This window comes from Drosophila novamexicana, unplaced genomic scaffold (genome assembly GCF_003285875.2).
Source record: "Drosophila novamexicana strain 15010-1031.04,08,12 unplaced genomic scaffold, DnovRS2.1 tig00000009-arrow-pilon, whole genome shotgun sequence".
In the NCBI taxonomy this organism is placed as follows: domain Eukaryota; kingdom Metazoa; phylum Arthropoda; class Insecta; order Diptera; family Drosophilidae; genus Drosophila; species Drosophila novamexicana.
The window spans coordinates 1,318,894-1,337,920 of NW_020824766.1; the positions used below are offsets into that span (position 1 = coordinate 1,318,894).

The 19,027-nt window shown below is 40.7% G+C and overlaps 2 protein-coding genes and 1 long non-coding RNA gene across 3 annotated transcripts; 1 reads left to right on the forward strand and 2 right to left on the reverse strand.

The window, feature by feature from the left end:
* Nucleotides 1–1,066: 1,066 nt before the first annotated feature.
* Nucleotides 1,067–1,519, reverse strand: LOC115768713 (cell death protein Grim). The gene has a single exon (XM_030713412.1). It carries the CDS (start codon nucleotides 1,517–1,519, stop codon nucleotides 1,067–1,069), a length of 453 nt encoding a protein of 150 aa, XP_030569272.1.
* Nucleotides 1,520–14,431: 12,912 nt separating this feature from the next.
* On the reverse strand, nucleotides 14,432–15,982 carry LOC115767295. Its single transcript, XR_004018368.1, has 3 exons — nucleotides 15,904–15,982; nucleotides 15,052–15,147; nucleotides 14,432–14,990 (listed from the first exon to the last, which is right to left on the reverse strand). It is a non-coding gene; the product is annotated as an uncharacterized LOC115767295 (long non-coding RNA).
* A 21-nt stretch (nucleotides 15,983–16,003) lies between these two features.
* Nucleotides 16,004–18,085, forward strand: LOC115767285. The gene is made up of 4 exons (XM_030711520.1): nucleotides 16,004–16,274; nucleotides 17,509–17,539; nucleotides 17,659–17,814; nucleotides 17,884–18,085. Exons 1-4 carry the CDS (start codon nucleotides 16,013–16,015, stop codon nucleotides 17,888–17,890), a joined length of 456 nt encoding a protein of 151 aa, XP_030567380.1. The 5' UTR covers nucleotides 16,004–16,012; the 3' UTR covers nucleotides 17,891–18,085.
* Nucleotides 18,086–19,027: the final 942 nt, after the last annotated feature.

Below are 19,027 nucleotides of genomic sequence, written 5' to 3' on the forward strand. Positions count from 1 at the left end.
CTTACAAATTTGTTGCAAGCTTTTTACATTTGATTAATTTTTTTTGCTGCGTACACAAAATGCCCAAAAAAAAAACAGAAATAATATCGTTTGTAATTTTGCTAAAGTCAATAATAATCGTAAAATATGTTTAATATTTTTTTTCTTGTAATTGTATCAAAATTGCTTAAATTATGAAATTTGTATTTTATTTTTTTGCTTTCGTGAGTTTTTTACTTTGTTTTACTGTTGAGTTCTTTGCGGTTCGGCGGATTTTGCTTTTTCGTAATTTTTTTTAGTTTATTGACACCCATTTTCTGTTTTTTTTTTTTTCGTTTGTTATCCTTTGTATATATAAAAATTGTCTGCTTAGAAACTATTTTGTACAATGTAGTTGTTTCTTTGTTGTATTTCATTTGTTACATTTTGTTGGTTCAGTAAGAATATCATAATTTAGTATTTGACTTTTATGTGGGGTACATTTATATTTTACGCTAGTAGAAATGCTAAAATTTGACATATAGTTGCATATACTTAGTAATATGTGTGGCATATGTACTTTAATGTATATATGATAGTGTTTAGTGTTGTTTTGACTGTTTAGTTGTAGACACAGATTCTAATTAGTTAAATGGCTATATTTTAGGTTTTTGGTTTTAAATGAAAATTTGTAAATGAACGAGTCCTGCAGCTACGCCTATTTGAACCAACTTTTACAACCCGAAACCTTTTACATCTGAAACTTAGGCTTACAAAATGCTCACTGCTCAGCTCTTCCCCTCTCTCTCTATCTCTCTCGGCCTTGCCTTCTGGCAAAGTTTACTACAAAAATTTGACACCAAAAAGTACCAATAAAATATTATATCACTTTCAGCAAATCGATGACAAATTTTGAATTTTCTTAAAAATCGTTTAAATACACAAATATAAAATACATTTCGTTAGCACTTTCAACTTTACAAACTCCTCTCAACCATCTTCAAACTCCATAATCCCAAAAAATCACAATGCGCTTTGATTGAGCTGCCACCAAAATAACTGTACAATAGTCAGTTGTGTGTAGTCTTAGCGTCTCCTAATCAAATATCTACTCCCGTCGCTTCGCGGTCGCATCAGTCACATCTCCAACGCCATCTGCATCTTCTATATTTGCATCTGCATCGCTTGTGTTGCTGCTGATCTCGAACGAGATTTGAATGACCGTCGGCCTGCGCTGTGCGGGATTGTAGCTGTAGAGGCGCAAGGCATAGCAAAAGATTTGGGCCAACAGCTCCCAGCAGCCGAACTCCGACATGGACATGGCACCCTGTTCGCGTCCCAGCGGCACCGATATGTTGGCGCGAAATTGTGTGTTGCCGGTGCGATGTTGTCGTTGTTGTTGTTGTTGTTGCTGCTGCCGATGCTGCTGCTGTTGTCGGGACTCGTTATGCCTGGGATTCGCTGGACTAGAGCCGACGCTGCCTGTCGCTTGTTGCGCACTTTGTTGCCTGCTTCTGGCCAACAGTTGCGCCTGATCGGGTATAAAGTAAGCAATTGCCATTGTCTTGTGTTTTTTTTTTTTTTTTGATTTATCAAAAAACTAAAAATGTTCACTTATTGCACTTGTTGTCTATTTGCAAAGCAGTTTAATTGAAGTCTTCAGAAAATTTGCACTTCTGTGAGTTTTCACCAAAACATATCTGATTTGGCGCCAAAACGGAAACTTTGCGATTTTAGCTTTTGGTTTTTACGTGTATGGAAAGTACTTTAAAACAATATGCCGTATACGAGCTGCTCTTGCGTCTGTTGCTGCCTTTTCCAAGGTTCTGCGTGGACTGACTGTAAATATCCTTGCCGCAGTCACTTTTATAAAATAGCTGCGCCGGGCAGCAACGACGACGACGACGACGGCGACAGCGGCTCTCGTGCTTCCTAGGAAGCAACACGGCGCTCGCTCGGGCAAATGTCACCCCCCCGTGCACACAGACACACACAGGCAGCGGTGTGTGGATGGAGTGTGTGTGCTTTGTTTATGCCAACAACCAACCAATTGAACCACCAACCACAGCCACTCACACCACAAACTCTGACGGTGCCGGGCACAGTTCCATTGCCACCCCAAAAAAGTCACAGTCACGGCTGGGCTTTGGCTTTGTTACCTTTCGCGAGAGAATAAGCCAGAGAGAACGCGAGAGCGAGCAAACAAAAAGCAGCTCTCGAGCGAATGAGCGTATTACGTTACGTTCGCTTACGTTAGACGTAAAGAAATGTCAAAAGAAGGGTGATTAACACGATTTTCGAATTAGGGGCATCTTTCACATGGTGCTCTATGGGCTTGTCAGGGCAAGCACTCAAATGAGGGGAATATATTCGAAGTTCGAATTGATTTCGAATGCTTGTCAGTAATTTCTTGCTTGGGAATCAACAATTGTTAGTTGCTTGCATTTTCCCCTTTGACTTAGGATGTATGTATTTAAAAATTTTATAAATAAATAAGAAATAATGGCATGCACGCATTTTACTTCTTAATAATACCCTTTTTCCTCCTATTGATTTTAGTAAACTTTAACTTAGCTAAGACGTCCTCAACTTGCCTTGTATAATGCTTAATATGAAAGATTAGGGAGAAAACATCCAACCTCCTTTAACTTCACACCCATTGCAACGTTTTTTCAACTCGTTACGCTTGCCATTTAAACTTGGAGCTCCCAAACCTTCAACTTGGCCCGCGTAACACACCCATTCAAACCAACGGGAATCCAAGTTTAGCCTTGAAACAAACTGTTCCGGCTCCAGCAAACATTTTCCACTGGCCTTGATGTCCCCCATGTTACAGAGAGTTGGCTCATCCATTATGATAAACCACTTCCTGCTAGTTGGCAGTCCACACACTAAAACAAATGGCATTTCGAGTTGTTACAATTTAAAAAGAGGAAAGAAATATTGTCAGCGGTATGCCGAAGATTTAATACACTTGTTTAAGTACATTTTAAAATTGTCTGATTTTAAGTATATCTGAAAAACTTCTAACAGGATATAGATTAATGCAAGTCTTGTCAAACAGCTGAGAGCTCACATATTGAGAACTTATTTGCGACTTTTATTTATCACGAAGAGTGTTTTATATAATTTAATTTTGAACCTCGACAAACAATGTATGAATTGTAACTCACTTGATAAAATGTCAATAACTTTCCTTTTTCTTATAATCAGAAAGATATGCATATATGATATATATATCTGATTGCAACTGTCTTGCAAACTGCACGACAAATTAATAATACCCTCGGCACAAAATATGTATATATAAAAATGCCAAACGAGCTTTTTGCCGCTTGTTGCTTGTTGCTAGGGGCGCTCCACGATTCAATGTCAGTGCCAAGGCCAAGTGGCTGCCATTTGTGGTAAATGGCACATAGCAAATTTGCCTCCTCCAAAGCTTTGCTGAATTTGTTTCAAGGACACGCCGGCCGGCAACGAGCGTCCCTTCAAATTTCCTTTTTGTGCGTGTGGCCTTGACAGTGAAAATCGTTTAGGGCGCGCTCCCTACTGGGTTGCTGCGTGGGCGGCTCTAAGCATTTGATTTTGACACAGTTGATAGCACGTGCTTTTTATGTTGGCTATAACAAAGCTGTCAAGGTCGTTGGGTATTGATTAAATGTGCAAAGAGTTGTGTGTACAAAGGCAAAAAGGTGTTGTTTGCAAACGGGAGAATGTCTTTAAGTCAGCTTTTGGCTTTAAAGATGCATTCATTATTTATTTATCAGCTATAATTTCTTCTGCACAGTTTACCATATCAATATATCCCACCTGCTGCAACTCAACATTAACTGAAGAGTTTAATCTGCGCCCAAACTAGCTGCCTGCCGCTTGCAACTTGCAACTTGCAACGCTGCTTATCAGCAATAAGCAGCTGCCGCAGCTGTTAACTGCACTTGAAGCTCATTAAAAATTTGCAGCAGCCAAGTTGGCAGTTATTTGCGTAACGCCAGGGAAACTGCAATAAAAGTGCGCTCAGCATATGAAAAGCTGCCACACACGACGGCAATGAAATCCAAAAGTGCACTTTACACATTTGTGCGTAATGATTTTCCATTAACGTAAATTTGAATTAACAGCGGAATGAAGAGTATAAACGTAATTACAAGAATGCCAATGTTAAAACAACACGCGCCACCCACACTACCCACGAGCCTACCGACGAGCCGGTGGTCGGCTTTGCTCAGGCAATTGATAAATGCCAATGACTACCCTCTCAGGTCCACAGTTGAATACTCAATCCTTTGGCCGTCTCCTGTGCTGGCACGGGGGCCTGGTTCGAGCCTGATTGTCACACAAAATGTTGCGGCTGCTGACATGAACTTCTCCACTCCCAACTCGGCTTGCTAGGGATTCTTCTGGCCCCACTCCCACCGCCCGGCTGCTGTTTATGGTAATTATTTATTTTGGACAGCCGTTGCCGCATTTGTATAGACTTTTCATCATTGCCATAAACATAAAATTTTATGTTAATGATCCTCTCTTCTGTTGGTTGGTTATGTTGCTTTTGTTATTGCTCTGTCTGTTTCATATTGCATTTGTTGCTCTTAATGTGCTTCGCCCACTGGGTGGAGTCAGAGGTTGCTGTGATATGGTGAGAAGTGGATACTTCGCATTGAATATTCATTGGCATTTCGAAATTTGAAGAGTTTTAATGAAAGTCTTAGTCGATTTAAGCAAGGCGAAAAGTCTGTTAACGCTTGCAGATCTTAAATGAGATGTGCTCAGAAAGTAATGGAAGCTGCACGGATTATATTGAATAACTATAAATGGTTTAATAAAAAATGCCTTGATGATATATATGTATATAAGAAATAATTAGTCAGCTTATGATACAACGGATTTTAACTGACTTAGCAAAGTTTTCTCATAGAGATCCTAACAAGCCAGAAGAGCTGGTAATTTTGCTTCTTAAATTTGATTTATAAGCGATTTAAAAGTTTTTCTACTATTTCAATAAGTCAGCATATAGAAAAACCACATGTTATGTGTGCTATACATATTTCATGAAATTAAAGCTTTTCATTTATTATCTTTCTGGTTGCCTAGTGAATTGATTTTGAGACAGATGTGTATATGCGTATTCATCAGCTTTCGAATTGCTGTTGCCACAATGAGCATTGCGTTTATTGACGGACACCATGAAGCATGGTTTATAATTTGAAATATCAAGAAATTTTCTTTACTTGCAACTTTACCCCAGAGCCAAGCTATGTTCATGCAATATCCCTTACTCCACATATGCTACGCAGCACTTGAGCCCCTCGGCTCGAGACCTAAAGAGTCCCAATTGTGCCGCTGTGTGTAACTACTTAAGCCTCATCATCCGCGTTTTAATGCCCACCAGCCAATGCCAGTTCAGCTCACAGTCAGCAACAACAAGTTCATTGTGTGCCCAGCTCTATAAGGACCACAACTTTCCAGCAACAACAACAACACCAACAACAACACACGCTCACAGATACACATATACAAACACACACTTTCACTGTGCTGTGCAATTATTTCATGCATTGTTCAAGGATTGTTCGACTGCTTTTTGCAAAAATTTTCTTTGTATAATGTGGAAGGCAAAGTGTTGTCAGGGGATTTACGCGTTCACAATGAAGAGGCCAGCAACAGGACGACTAGCAGGACCTGGACCGGAGAACCAACGGAAATGGTAACAATGCGCACCAGCCTGTCCGAACGGAAAACAATTGACCAAGGGTTGGGCCGAGAGGATTACGCATCAGTTTACAAGATGCGCTCGGCACTTAATGATTTCCACTTATGCATTGCAGACATCATGCCCACGACCATGCCCATGCCCATGCCCATGCCATTGCACATAGAGAAACTCATATTCGATGATGGTTAGCCATTTTCCAAAGTGCATCCAGAGGCCCATCAAGTGTCACTCATTCTACCATATTGTGGCCTGATGCTGGCACACGGACTTGCTATCCTTTTGCTAATCTATATGTAAATTTTGCACAACAGACAAGATACTTAGGGGCCAGATAACAAGCGTAAGCTAACAAGAGTTCGATAGCCTGTCAACACATCGAATCATTTATACTCTGTATCAAGATAATGAGTAGATGGCAAAACTCTACGACAAGCAGGGTATTATGATTTTGTATTTGAGCTGAGCCTTCATGTTCGGATATCTGCTGACCAATACTCAAAGAAAAAAAGGTACACGTACTCGACATATCATAAGATACCCTTCTTATTAAAGATATATTTAGCAACAGTCGCAGCCATCGTTTGCAGATGACGTCATGTAAAGTGTTTGACAAATGGCTTTAAAAGACAAAACGCGTTGGGTCTAAGACAAAAAAAGCTGACAACATACTAAAAAGTTGACAAAGTGTTGGCAAGTGTCAGGCCCAGGACGAAGACCAGACCAAGGCACGCACATCCTTGCTGCCGTTTTGCATATGTGTCGACTGCTGTCTAAGTGTGCGTAAAAGATAAATAATCATGTGATATCATCAGCATGACGAGGCGATGGCGCTGGAAGCGTTGAAGCGACTCGCAGCGTGCGCCAAAAATTAATTTCATACATTTTAAAATTTCAATTTATTTTGCAGCGCACGAATGCGCGACGTCTTCAAGCAGACAACACACCCACAATCTCTCTCTGAACCAACCCAGCAACCCAAATAAACCCAAACCCAAGGCCAGCTGTCTCATGTGTGTGTAGATGTGTGTGTGTGTTTGTCTCCTGGCATGGCTTTTGTTTTTCTTTCGCCTGGCCGTGTGTCGTTTTTCTTCTTGTGCTCGTCCTTTTTTCACACTTGTCACTTGCATTTTTGACATTTCTGTTAGTTAAAGGGCGTAAGGCAAGCGAAAGAGGAGGATATATGGATATGGGATCTGGTTGGTAGCGCTGTCAGCCGTTAATTAATTATGTGTATGCAGTCGGAATGACAGTCTGGCTAAGTGCACTGAGGGCCAACCAATGTTGCTGGCTTAAACATATAGATACGTATTTGACGTCCATTTGGAATGCATTCAGTGTAATTAACAAAGGGCAATATGATAGCATGCACATGAGATTGAGACAGGATGGCAACTTACATGGACATTCTCTTGGAGTATATGTACATATGTCGATGACAAACGATTGATTATACAAATCGCTTGATCCTTTAGAGATTCTCTGGTCTCCACAATCACTTTATTTTTCGATCTGCGTTGAAGAAGTTTATTAATTTTAAGAAGAAACATGAAAATTTGTAAAGTATATTTACCATATAATCGGTGTGTCGCCTTGTCCTTTAGAGATCAGCCAGTCACCAAAGACTTTATTGATTTTAAGTAATTAAATGTAAAACATTGTTCAATATCCTTTTAGCAGATCTGCGCAGTAGAAGTTTATTTAATTTAGGAAGACAAATTGTCTCTTCTTCCTTTAGAAATTCTGTGATCACGACACACTTTAGAGGCAGATCTGCGTAGAAGAATTGGATTAATTTTAATCTCTCCTTATTCGCCGTTCTTAAACCAAGATTTCCACATGCATCTTATTTCAGCTATTCAACCGTAAATCTAAAATTAGATAGATATTAGGAGTTTAAGTATAAACTATATATATGCAGAAAATCTGAATCGCCCCTATAAAAAATAATAACAGTCTATCAATTTCGAATATAACCAAAGCATATCCCCTAAGAGTTCTGTTCTATTCTAGTCACTAAAACCAAAATGCTCTGGGAAAAAACTTTTTTATAGCTTTTTGATTAGTTTCTGTCGCTTAAAGTCCGCTGGGAGTCCAAGTGAACTCAATTTAAATTAAAAGAAACACGCGCTGTTGCATATTGAAATGTTTTTTGTCTGGACAGGGGAAAAGGGGCACGGACAAAAGTTAAATTGCAGGTATTTAAGCATTTTATATAAAATTCATCATCATCAGGCGTCCGCCAGAGTTAATGAAGAAGTGCCTTACGCTCCTGCACCCGAATCCTGGTGCAGGATGGCATGGCCCCTGGCCCCTGGCCAGCGGCACCCAGCAGGCACTTTCCTGTGCATTATTTAGCACGTCAAAAAGTTCATAACTGCGCTGCGCTCGTGAATTGTAATTTTTCTTTCGCCAACGCGCACACTTTCATTACTTCATCACTCCAGGACGAGAGCAAGGGCAGAAAGAGGGTTGAGGAGCGGGGGGGCAACTTTTGCATCGGTAGTGCGCGCCATTTATTATGCTATGAAATTTGAGTCTGAGTTTTGTTTATGTATAAAGACGACGATGACGATGCGAAGGAGTCGAGGCGCAAGAGTTTTTCATTTACTCCTTTTTATGATTTTCAAGTTAATGTTCATTTATGGTGGTTACACGTCGACTTTTGGAGTTTGTTTAATTAGACGGTGTGGATTTTATTTCAAAGGAGTTGAGCCAGCGAATAAAAGACTCAGCCCGAGACACTACGAATGGGGGGAAGGAAATTTGTTTATGTTTAATCGCGAAGCTGGAAGGTAAATTTGTTAAGCTTCAAGCAGGAGGATTAACCAGAACTTGATCCACTGAAGTAAGGGCCAGGATCTTGTCGATTAGAGTGGTTTCTTGTTGAAAATAATGTATATTGCATACGAATATATATATGAACCTAGATTAAAACTAATATCAAGTATTGCCAAATTTTCGACCTGCATCATTTAAAGCCAAAACCTTGCCATTGCCAAGCAAAAAAGCTCTTTAGCCCGCCACAAAATAAAAGCAACCCAAAATGGTAAACTTATAAAATTTTACAACACACAGCGTTTCCGTCAAGTCTTAAAGGTTTTACAGCTAAGCTGCTGGGAATTGGCATTCGTAGAGTATATGAAGCTATATCTACTTGCTTGCCCTGCAGCACCTGACTAAACCCGAAACTTAAACTGGAGACTGGAATTGGGTTTGAGTCTTGGCATTAGCAGTTTACGTGGCTTATGCCATTTAATATGCATTTTGTGTTATATTTAATATGCAGCCAGAAAAGCCAACTGCAATGCATGTAGAACCCAAGTCAAATTGCAGTCGACTTAATGTGCTGCTGTTGCTTTCGGGAATATCCAAAGACGATGAAGACGATGTCGACTCTGGCTGTTGATGCCGTCTGGCAATGAGCAGGCGTCGTCTTGAGCTTGTGCCAATCATTTGGCCTGGCACCGTGCGTTCGGTATTTCACTTTGGGGCATTGTTACGTGGGAAATTTGTTATGATACGAGTTGCGAGTAATACCTGGTCTCATTAGGGCGAACAGTTTGGCACGTCAAATTGCTTGAAAATTGCTCGGAAATTGGCATTGCATTGCGTTTGGGTGTACAGTTAAGCTCAGGAGCAAAATCGTCTTTAATGAAGCACAATACTTATGCAAGGCAATCGAAATGGGCCACAGACCGAACAAAAGGGCTGTGTCGTAATAACCCTTCTTTAAGAAGCAAACGCCCTTAATCAGCACAGCGGGCAGCTGTAACTACCCCAAGCATAAATCTATTGTCCTAGGTCATTCAACCTCAGCTCGAAACCTCAACCTCAAAACGCATGCGAAATACCATTTGCGCTTTTATTTTATATTCGCGAAGCTGCTGTATAAAATGTGCAGAAGGAAACCAAATACATTACACAAGAATGCTTTAAATGATGAGTGCTCGCCTAGGATATATCCTATAAGGAGATAATACATTTTCATACTAACGCTTTCTCATGGAGCGCGATCTGACATCTAAAGGGCCGGTCAAGAATTTGTACCTACATATAAATAACTTAAGTCCTGTCTGTTATTCACATTTGCCCAAGGCCAAAACACCCCTCTTGACCCACTTTATGGTAACAGGGTATAATAAATGCATGCACATGAAGAGAACTAAGTTCTGCAATAGATGCAAGTATAAAATATTTTTTTATGTCACGTTTTTAATGACATTTGTTGCATTCGCACTTGGCATTGTGTTTCATGGGGGACCGACCCCACATAAAAGTGGGAGCAGAAATTAGAGCTGCAACAGCATGGCATTGTGCCAATAAAAGAAGAAAAAAAGACTTCACAATTCAACGCGCTGCATAAACGACGAGTGTAGGCATTTATGCATGGGAAAGTGTGAAAAATATACGTATACCCCTCCACCTGATTCGACCAAGATGTCAGCAGAGATATAGTGCCGAAAGATTGCAAAATCGATTGTCCGTTGAAAAAGAGTTGCCGCAGGCTAAAGCAAAGTCAAGCAACAGGCTGTCAGTTTGACAGCAGTTACTCCTGGCAGCTTATTGTGAAATGCCACTGACAGCTGTCATTTGCAGCGTTGCAGGCAGCAGGCGGAAAGCAGGAAGAAGCTAAGGCAAAGCACGGCGCAAAAAGAAGTGTAGAAAAAGCAAATAAAAAATGACGATCTTCGTCACGCCGAAGCTGAAATACACTGTAGACACATTGCTAATGGATGTGCAGATATTTCAGGAGAATTGTGTAACGTTCGTAATTACCGATTTCCATACAAAAACTAATTTGCCAACGATTCTTCCCGTTAATCTATATGACATTATAGTCCGATGAATCTAGGAACTGCATAATATCAACTCGTCTGTTAATACATTGGGTCTATATACTTTATGGGCGCGAAGATGTCTTCTCCTATGCGTTACACATTTCAAGACAAAATTAAAATACTTTCTACAAAGGTATCAAAAGTTGACAGCAGGGCGTGCAGTGGCAAAAAGCCGAGTTGTTAATGTTAATAGGCTTGCAGTCTGCCAACTTGGCTAGCAGAGTTTAACCCTAAAATGTTGGTTTTCAACCTTAAAGCAATATTGGGAATGTGTTTATATAGAAGAGAAGAGCTGGCACCATTCATGAATAATTTGCTGACCAAATCGCAGTAACTGGCCACGAGTGTGCAAATTATCGTTGTCATCGGTGTGATTATCACAGTTATTATGCAACTGCAAACGGACGAAATTGCTGGCCATGGTTGACAAATTGTCAATGGTTTTGGCCTCAATGCTAATTAGCAGCGATTGAAAAATCAAATTGCCTGCTCCCTGACGCTGTAAAGGTCCTGCCTGACCGGCTGAGTGTCTGTCTTGGGCGACGCCTACAAAATTACTTTACGCCTCAGCGATTTTCTTATGGACTGTGTCCTGTGGCCACTTGAGTTGTGCTTTCTGCTCTATTGGCTGTCATTTGTGGCACGCACCATTGCATTTCAGTTGCGACCGCAAGCTTGGCTAGGACTTAAGGCCCAACTCAGTCCAACTCATTCCAACTCTTGACTACTCCTGCAATACTGAGATTGTAATTTGACAACGCCAGCAAACAAATAAAGTCGTCGCATGTCTTGTAACGTAATAAGGTTTGAAAATTTTGCCAATTGTTGAATTTGCTGGCAAGTGCAATTATATGCATCAATTGTCAGTTGGTTAGTGTTCGTTAACTTATTTGATTATGGGCTAATTTCACTGTCCAGGCTATGCACAGTCATTCAGCTGTTATTGGAGTAGCAGGAATACATGAATAAACGTAACAACAGTGTTTAGCTGACAAGTCGAGTACACGGAATCTCAATCTTTTAAAAACAGTTCAAAACAAAGAGTGCCTTAATTTTGTTGGATAATACTGTGAATTCCCGGGCGGCTTATTTTTGTTATCTGAGCAAATTCAATTTGAAGTATGTCGCATAAAATGTGTCTAAATATGTAAAGTAATTTAACTTATCTCATTTTTGGTATAAGCCACCAAAGAGTTGGCTGAACAACAGCACAAAAGACGTCTTATCGACTGAGCACAGAGCCCAGAGTCTCGTTTGATGAAGTGCATGGCATATTGACAAAAATAGCCAAGCTAACCAAACTATGCAAATAAGCACATGAGCACGGGACACATATGCCAAGTCAGAGTGTGCTTAAATCTACATTGCAAAATATATATATTTTTGCTCTTTTCCCGCCTGTGGTCCACTTCTCTGCTGTTGCCCTTCATTTATCTTGGCTTATTAAATTGAAAATATGGCTTAAAATATTTTGAATGCATGGCCAGGCGATGGTTGGTTGCGATGGCGGCTACGTCAGCATCATTGTTGGTCTGTTGCGTTGCCTTTGCTGTCCTTTTAAATGCAAATTAGCTTTTTGACTTTTTGATGCGCCCATGCCGAAGTCAAATTCAGGCGACTGCCAACTCTCCCAGACTCTATTTAGATTTATGCGGCTTGATAAATTGTGGCTACACTTAATGTGCGCATACGGTGTGACATGTCCTTTTCATGTCACTCCAGGAGCAATGCCAAAAAGTTGGACCCAGCCTCTGACTCCGCAAATTTGCATCTCCATTTCTATTTCAGTTGACATGTCGAGTGGTTTTGTTGGTTTGGCAGTTGCCTTTGCCTTTTCCCGGTTGACAAAAGCAGCGTTTACTCCTGCCTGTTGACTGCTGGATTCAGTTTTTGGTTCTAGCAAAATCATTTTGGCGAAACGGAATCCTTGCTTTGTGGTTCTGTTTTGTAATTAGTTTTGCTGGGCGACGTAAACGGAGCCAACGACGGGAAGAGTAGGGTCCTATTTCCATTGTTGACATGATTTCCATTGATAATCCATAATAGAGTAGATTTGATTAAATAGAATGATTAAAATGATTCATTTACTTATTGCTTGCTGCTTATCGGTATGCATATCGCCCTCCGCAGGTTCTCTCAATCTCAGCCTCATCAACTCTCGTATATTAGTTTAATAACTTTAGGATTTATCGACAAAGAAAAATAAATTTGAGCTGCATGCCCTACGCCCAACGTATAAAAATCAATTACAATGAATGCCCGAATCATTTGAATTATAACACTTTCCCATGAAATACTTCGAAGCGCCGCCACTCTATCAAAATCCAGTTGAAAAGCGAAAGGCATGGACATTTAACATGCATTTTAAAATACCAACTACCAACTATGCAGCCTGTCGAGCCGCCGCCGTCGCTGGTTCATCCCGTGTCTCATGCCACTGCAACAGCCACTGAGATTTTTCAACATTTTTTAGATTGATGACGTCGCCGTGTGAGCCGGGGGTGGGCTAGTTGTGGCAGGCATAGCCAAAGGCATGTCGCTCCCACACCCACTCCCCACTCCACGTCCATTGAGTAATACGTCAAACACAAAAAAACGGCAGCCGCCAGCGCAGCGAGTAGAAAAACGTGTACACCAGCCAGAGAGACACACGCGTCCCGGCCGCGGGTTTCCGCACAAGTTGCTGTCGATCAGAGGCGGCGGGTACCAAGTTTTACATTTCGACATGTTTCGTCACGCCTCGAAATTATTTGATGCTCGCTTTTCAATTTGATTTCAAATTTTTAAGTAGCGCCTAAGTTCCGGAGTTAAGTGAATTGTTTTGTGTTTGTTATTTCGGGGATTCGTCATTGAGCAAAAATTAAAAAAAAATAAAATAAAAACTATACAAAAGCTAGGGGTGCATTTTAAATAGATTTTTAATGCCTGTCAAAACGTGTAAACGTCAAAAAGCATAACAAACAGAAACAGTTGCAGTTGCAGCACAATTTTTGCCAATTTTTTAAAGAGAGCTGTTCATGGGAAACATATAAACTGAGAAATGTTTGAGTGTACAAAATAATAACAAAATTGGCTTTGGCTTGATAACTCTTAAAATCGAAAAAGTTTATGCCCAGCACACCTCCAACAACTTTTATTCCTAATGTGCACTTTGACTTTCGAGCTAGTTGTCAAATTGATTTAAAAATTCATAAATCAACTAAAAGTGAAAACCAACACCAACAAGTCAGTCCAAAATTAAATTAGAACCAGCAGAAATAACAAGACCAACAACAAGGGCAACCACAACATGGGCGAACCGAAAAATGTACAAAATGTTAAACATAGCATAAAATTGTATTGGACAGTTGCAAGAAGGGGGGGCTGCGCGAGGGCTGCCCATTGCCGGCACAAGTCGTGAATCGTCCCAGAAAATAGAAGCATGTTTGCTTTCATAATAATTTTTCGAAATAGTCATCTCAGCTTAGCCTCAGCTTGGCATGTGGTGCGTGTGTATTTTGATGCAATTATAAATTGTTGGATAACAAATTACATGGCTGCGCGCAGGACAGACAGACAGCCAGACGGGCGGACGGACGGACGGACAGACACACATTAGTTAACCGCCCCCTCCTAGAGCAGGCACATATGTTGGGCTGCTGGGTTTTGGGTATTGGCTGGCGAGGACGTCGTTTCAGTGCCTGACATTGATACAGGTACTCGCTGACAAGAGACTGTGCACTGTTGAGGCCTGCGTTCAGGTGGCACAACTGTACCAGGATATCCCTGCGTATAATCGCATCTATTTCGGATCGAAATATGTCCCATTTTGGACACGACGTGCGGGCAGCATCGCTGGAGGGTTGCAGTTGCATTTGTAGCGACAATTGTCGTTATTTAGCATTACTTCTAATAATAAAATAATTTTGTATGCATTTTAATTGCCGCACATTGTAGTTCCTTTGTTGTTTAAGCACTTTGCATGTTTGTCGCGCATCAATTGAACAATTGCATAGTCCTGGCCATGGCCATTGTTTGGCATGCGGGTTTATTGAACTACCGCTTAAATTCTTAAAGCTTGCCACCTCCATTAGGTAAATGCCAACCAGCTTCAGCGCCGTTTCCATCGCCTTGTGCAACTCCAATTCCATTTGCCACCCATTGTTGGCCCTTTTGTTGTTTCAGTCAAATGCGAAAAGGGTTCATAACCGCACTTAGCTTCATTGGCTTCTGGCTTTATCGTGCGGCCCAGACGTAGCATTTTAGTAGCTGTTTAGCTGCCGCTCTCTCCTCTCTCCCTTTCTCGGCGCTGGCCACTCGAAATTCAATTCAATTCCGCTCCAAAATTGCACGCAGGTTGTGCAAATATTAAAATTAATGAATAACAATAAATGTGCTTGAGCTTGAGTTTGAGCTGCGCCGTCGACGCGTTTTGTTGTTGACTTTTGGCCAAACAAGCAACGACTGTCCTTTGTTTATGACAGGAACCTGTCTATCTGCGAGTCCTGCGATCAAAAAGATTTCACTTTGTGACAAAACATCAGATTATATAATTGCAATACATACCAACATATTGTATTGGGTTCTACTCACACCCATTTAAACTATTTATGAAAACTATTTTGGAGCACACTAAAAATGAATATAAAATGCCCATAAATGCTGTAAATTGATGCAAAAATTTTAATGATATTAGAGACAAACAGGGAGCCACACATTACGCCTACAAAAGCGCTCATTAGTTTTAAGCTCGTAAATTAATTTTAATTTCTATATGCCAGGCCCATTAAAATTGAGCCATGATGCCAATTTGGCATGGTAAATTCGTGAAAAGCGAAGAAATGCATATGCAAATTAATTATAAATTTATGATTTCATTTGGCAAAGCGATGACGACTGCTGCGACCGAACGGGAGCAGGAGGGAGCAGATATGACGACAGCAGCGACTTAGGCGCTGTCTGTGCGGCTCATAAACAGACATGGCCAAACTTTGTGGGCGGGGGGGCAGGGGGCAGCAATATGGCACATGTGTAAAGCCGTAAAATAGCACGGAAGCCAGGGAATTGGTTATTGAAGCCAACCTTTTATGGCTCTATCAGTGACGTCGTCTTGTCTGTGGGCTGTCACGCACATAATTCTCGCTGTGCAGCAACATTAATTGCGCAATTGTTCACAGATAGATATGTATGTATGTGCGCGCAGGCAGACTGCGAGTAGAAGGAGGAGGGGAAGCGTTTTAACTTTTTAGTGGCCCAACAAATGACGTACGATTTGTTCTGCACGAATAAGCCAAATCATTTGTAGACACAACAGCACTTTGTTTTATGACTTGACAGCAACTGCCGCGTTGCCGTCGCCCCCGCTACGGCCCTGCTTGTTTGTGTGGAGCGGGGGCGTACGCATTTTTTACCACCTACCCAAGCGAAAACTACTCGATCCGGGCGAGGGGACACATCCTCCAACCCCAGGCCCATCTGCCTGTCTGTTAGCTGTCCTGCAATCATTGCGTAGCCACCTGATGCCTGCATGCGGGCTTATTTATGGCCTGCTCATATGTGTGTTAGTTTTCCGGCCGAGTCCAAGTGCTGCCTGTGTGGCTGCGTGTCCTGTTGTCAACATGCATATAATTTTTCATTTACAGCTAAGTGTTTCTTGATATTACATAATTCTCGCAGTTTCATATGTTTTCTTGACGCTCGAACAGTTTTGTCGAATCAGTACAATGGCAAAGTTAAAATGCATAAAATACTCACGTGCACTGGTATGGAACGCGGCTTATTGGCGTCTGGTGAGCTCAGAAAATGATCCTTTAAATTAGAAACTGTTTTATTAGACGCACTTTTGCTTATTTTTAGCATATTTCACAATTCGAATTCGGCACTTAACACTTCACTATGAAACAAAACTTTCGCGAACTTGTCCACGTTTCGCTGTGATTGTCAAATCTTGTATGTATACGGCGACACTCTTATTGGCAGTGATCGAGTAAATCGATACTTTCTGTAAGCTTAACTATCGAAAATGTTATTAACATGTATAGCTATCGGACCCAAAGTAAAATCGATGCACAGCTTTAATTAATATTTAAAACTAAACTCATGAAAAGTTTAAACACAATTTTCACGCGGAAGCCATTAAAATTTGTTCATTACAGGACTTGCGCATATGTAATATAACATGTAAATTATAAGCTCAAGTATAAAACAAGCTTTACGCTCCGTTTGATTTATTGTGTCGCGGATCAGCTGGTGGCTGGGGCAATGCATGTGTGTATTTTAGCAGCCTAGACTTGTTATCGCCTGCAACTCATCTCGTTTAATGTGTTTATTTTAATTTTCAATGTTTGCCCGACGGCGTTTTATTGCTTTCAATTTTTGCGCATGTTTTACGAGCGCATTAACGTTAAGACAAACCAGCCGATGCGAAGCCAAAAGAATATAAACTCAATTAGATAAAAGACTGCGAGTTGGCCATTGATGGCGCTGTAAAATTCACTTGGCTACACACACATGCACGCACGCACTCACACACACACACGGGCAAACAGAGGGACGGACGCACCCACGAAGACACTCGAAATTTTTTTGGAAGCGTGTTAATTTGTTTTTAATTCCTGAACTGGGCGGACTCACGCAAAAGGCCTTAAGGCCAACGGAGAAAGTTGAGCATTTGGCTATAAATTAACATTTAGTTACGCTACATAAAAACCTGTCTGAAACAAGCGGAAAGTGCATGAGTACGCGCGTGTGTGTGTGTGTGTGTGTGTGTGTGTGACGAACTTTGAACTCAAGGAGCATCGCACATAACATCACTTTATATCTGTAAACTAGAAACATAACTTTGGCTTGGTAACGTGTGCGATATACTTATTCATTTTAGCGATAAGAAAGCATAACCTTAGTTCTAATACAAGCTGATGTACGTCATTAACCCCGCGTAGACTGTCAGTGGCATCATTAGTTTTATTTAATTATCCCTTCGATATTGATTGCTTTGTTAAAACATATTAACCCCCTTCACAGAACCATCCACTTATGAAAAGTTCAATTATACGTATGTATATCCCAAATGCGGTACGGTTGTGTCCCTCCAACTGTGATTCGGCATCGGTCTACCGCAAACCCAATAATTTATTTGATAATGAATAATGATGTTGATTTGACACTCTCTAGACACGGCTCAACATCAAATGGAAATCGTCACGCTTCTAAGCAACCGATGCCGATTCCCAATTTTGAGCCCAATCTATTAGCAATCACTGAGCAGGGAGCTCTCCCCATCATCATTTGGAACTGTTTGCTGCGTAGGCAGCTTATCTCGCTACTTGGGTAGATATACAATGGAGTTTTTTGAATTTTAATTTAATTAGATTCCAACTGATCTTTTTTCTATTGCAGTTATTGAAATTGTACTTGGAGTGATTCATTTAATGGAGCATGAAATCTGGAACGTTTTCCAAACAATCTCACAGCACTGCAAAGTGGCCGCTAATGATGACTCTAATTAGTTCTTATAAGGTGTGTGGTCAATAACAACCGTGACAAAGGTCCATTCTTTGAGTTGAGAATAAGTATCAAAATCCTGAATGATTTACAGAGATTAATTCATTGCGAGGGCGAGGGTATATATAGCGAAAGTATTAATAGTATAGAGCATTTGTAAACTTTTATTAGTCGTTTTTATTAGTATTAGTAATACAATTAGAGAAATTGTAAAAGGTTCTCTCGAGCATCTTGAATCCGAATAGTATTCACTTTCAGAGTATTATAGATGCTGAGGAAAGTATGAATATTGTAATTAGATAATTTGTAAATTCTCTGTCTAGCTTCTTGTATCTGAATAGTAGATAGTGCTAGTATTTGCAGTGGTAGTAAAAAGATATAATTAGAGAATTTGTAATCATATAACTTGTTGACTGTCTGTCTATCTGGCATGCATGCTAATATATACATATATATCTCTTAATTCTTGCTCCTTGTTGGCGTAGTCTTAACTTCTTTGGCATAATTTATAAACTTGTCTGTTTCGTGTCGACATTCATCAAATTTTTGGCATCTTTCAGCAACTTCATTAAAATTAGCTCATAAAATTTGCAGCAAGCAATGCGCTCTTTGCGAAAATCTTGTTTAGTTTTCATTTATGGCTCAATGCATGCCCCCACCATGATGTGCAAATGTGCAACCCACACGCATCCGCATCCACATCCGCACATCCTTGACAGACGCATTTCAGCATAATTTGCTGTGACAGCTCCCGAGCCATGACAGCATTTCCTGTAGCGAGCGCTTCCTTAATTCCACTTTACCAAATGACATTTAATATGCAAAGTTTTCAGCCAGGAATGCGGCGACTAAAGCTGGCGCGTATTTTGATGACTTTTGTTGATTTTACACCAGGCATACACATAAGATCTATGGCCACGCAAATTCGGGACTGGGACTTTTGCATTCAGCACTTTTGCATGTCTGGTCCTGGGCTTTGGGTTGCCCCAAAAAACAATGGCCACAACACCAAGTGGCGGGCATTTCAAAATTCATGTCG

Bases quoted from the DNA above. Each gene is read 5' to 3' on its own strand.
- LOC115768713 (XM_030713412.1), bottom strand. From the start codon at position 1,519: ATGGCAATTGCTTACTTTATACCCGATCAGGCGCAACTGTTGGCCAGA.
- LOC115767285 (XM_030711520.1), top strand. From the start codon at position 16,013: ATGCGGGCTTATTTATGGCCTGCTCATATGTGTGTTAGTTTTCCGGCC. The intron at 16,275-17,508 runs GTGAGCTCAGAA...CCCCCTTCACAG, and splicing joins ACGCGGCTTATTGGCGTCTG to AACCATCCACTTATGAAAAG. The intron at 17,540-17,658 runs GTATGTATATCC...GACACTCTCTAG, and splicing joins TATGAAAAGTTCAATTATAC to ACACGGCTCAACATCAAATG.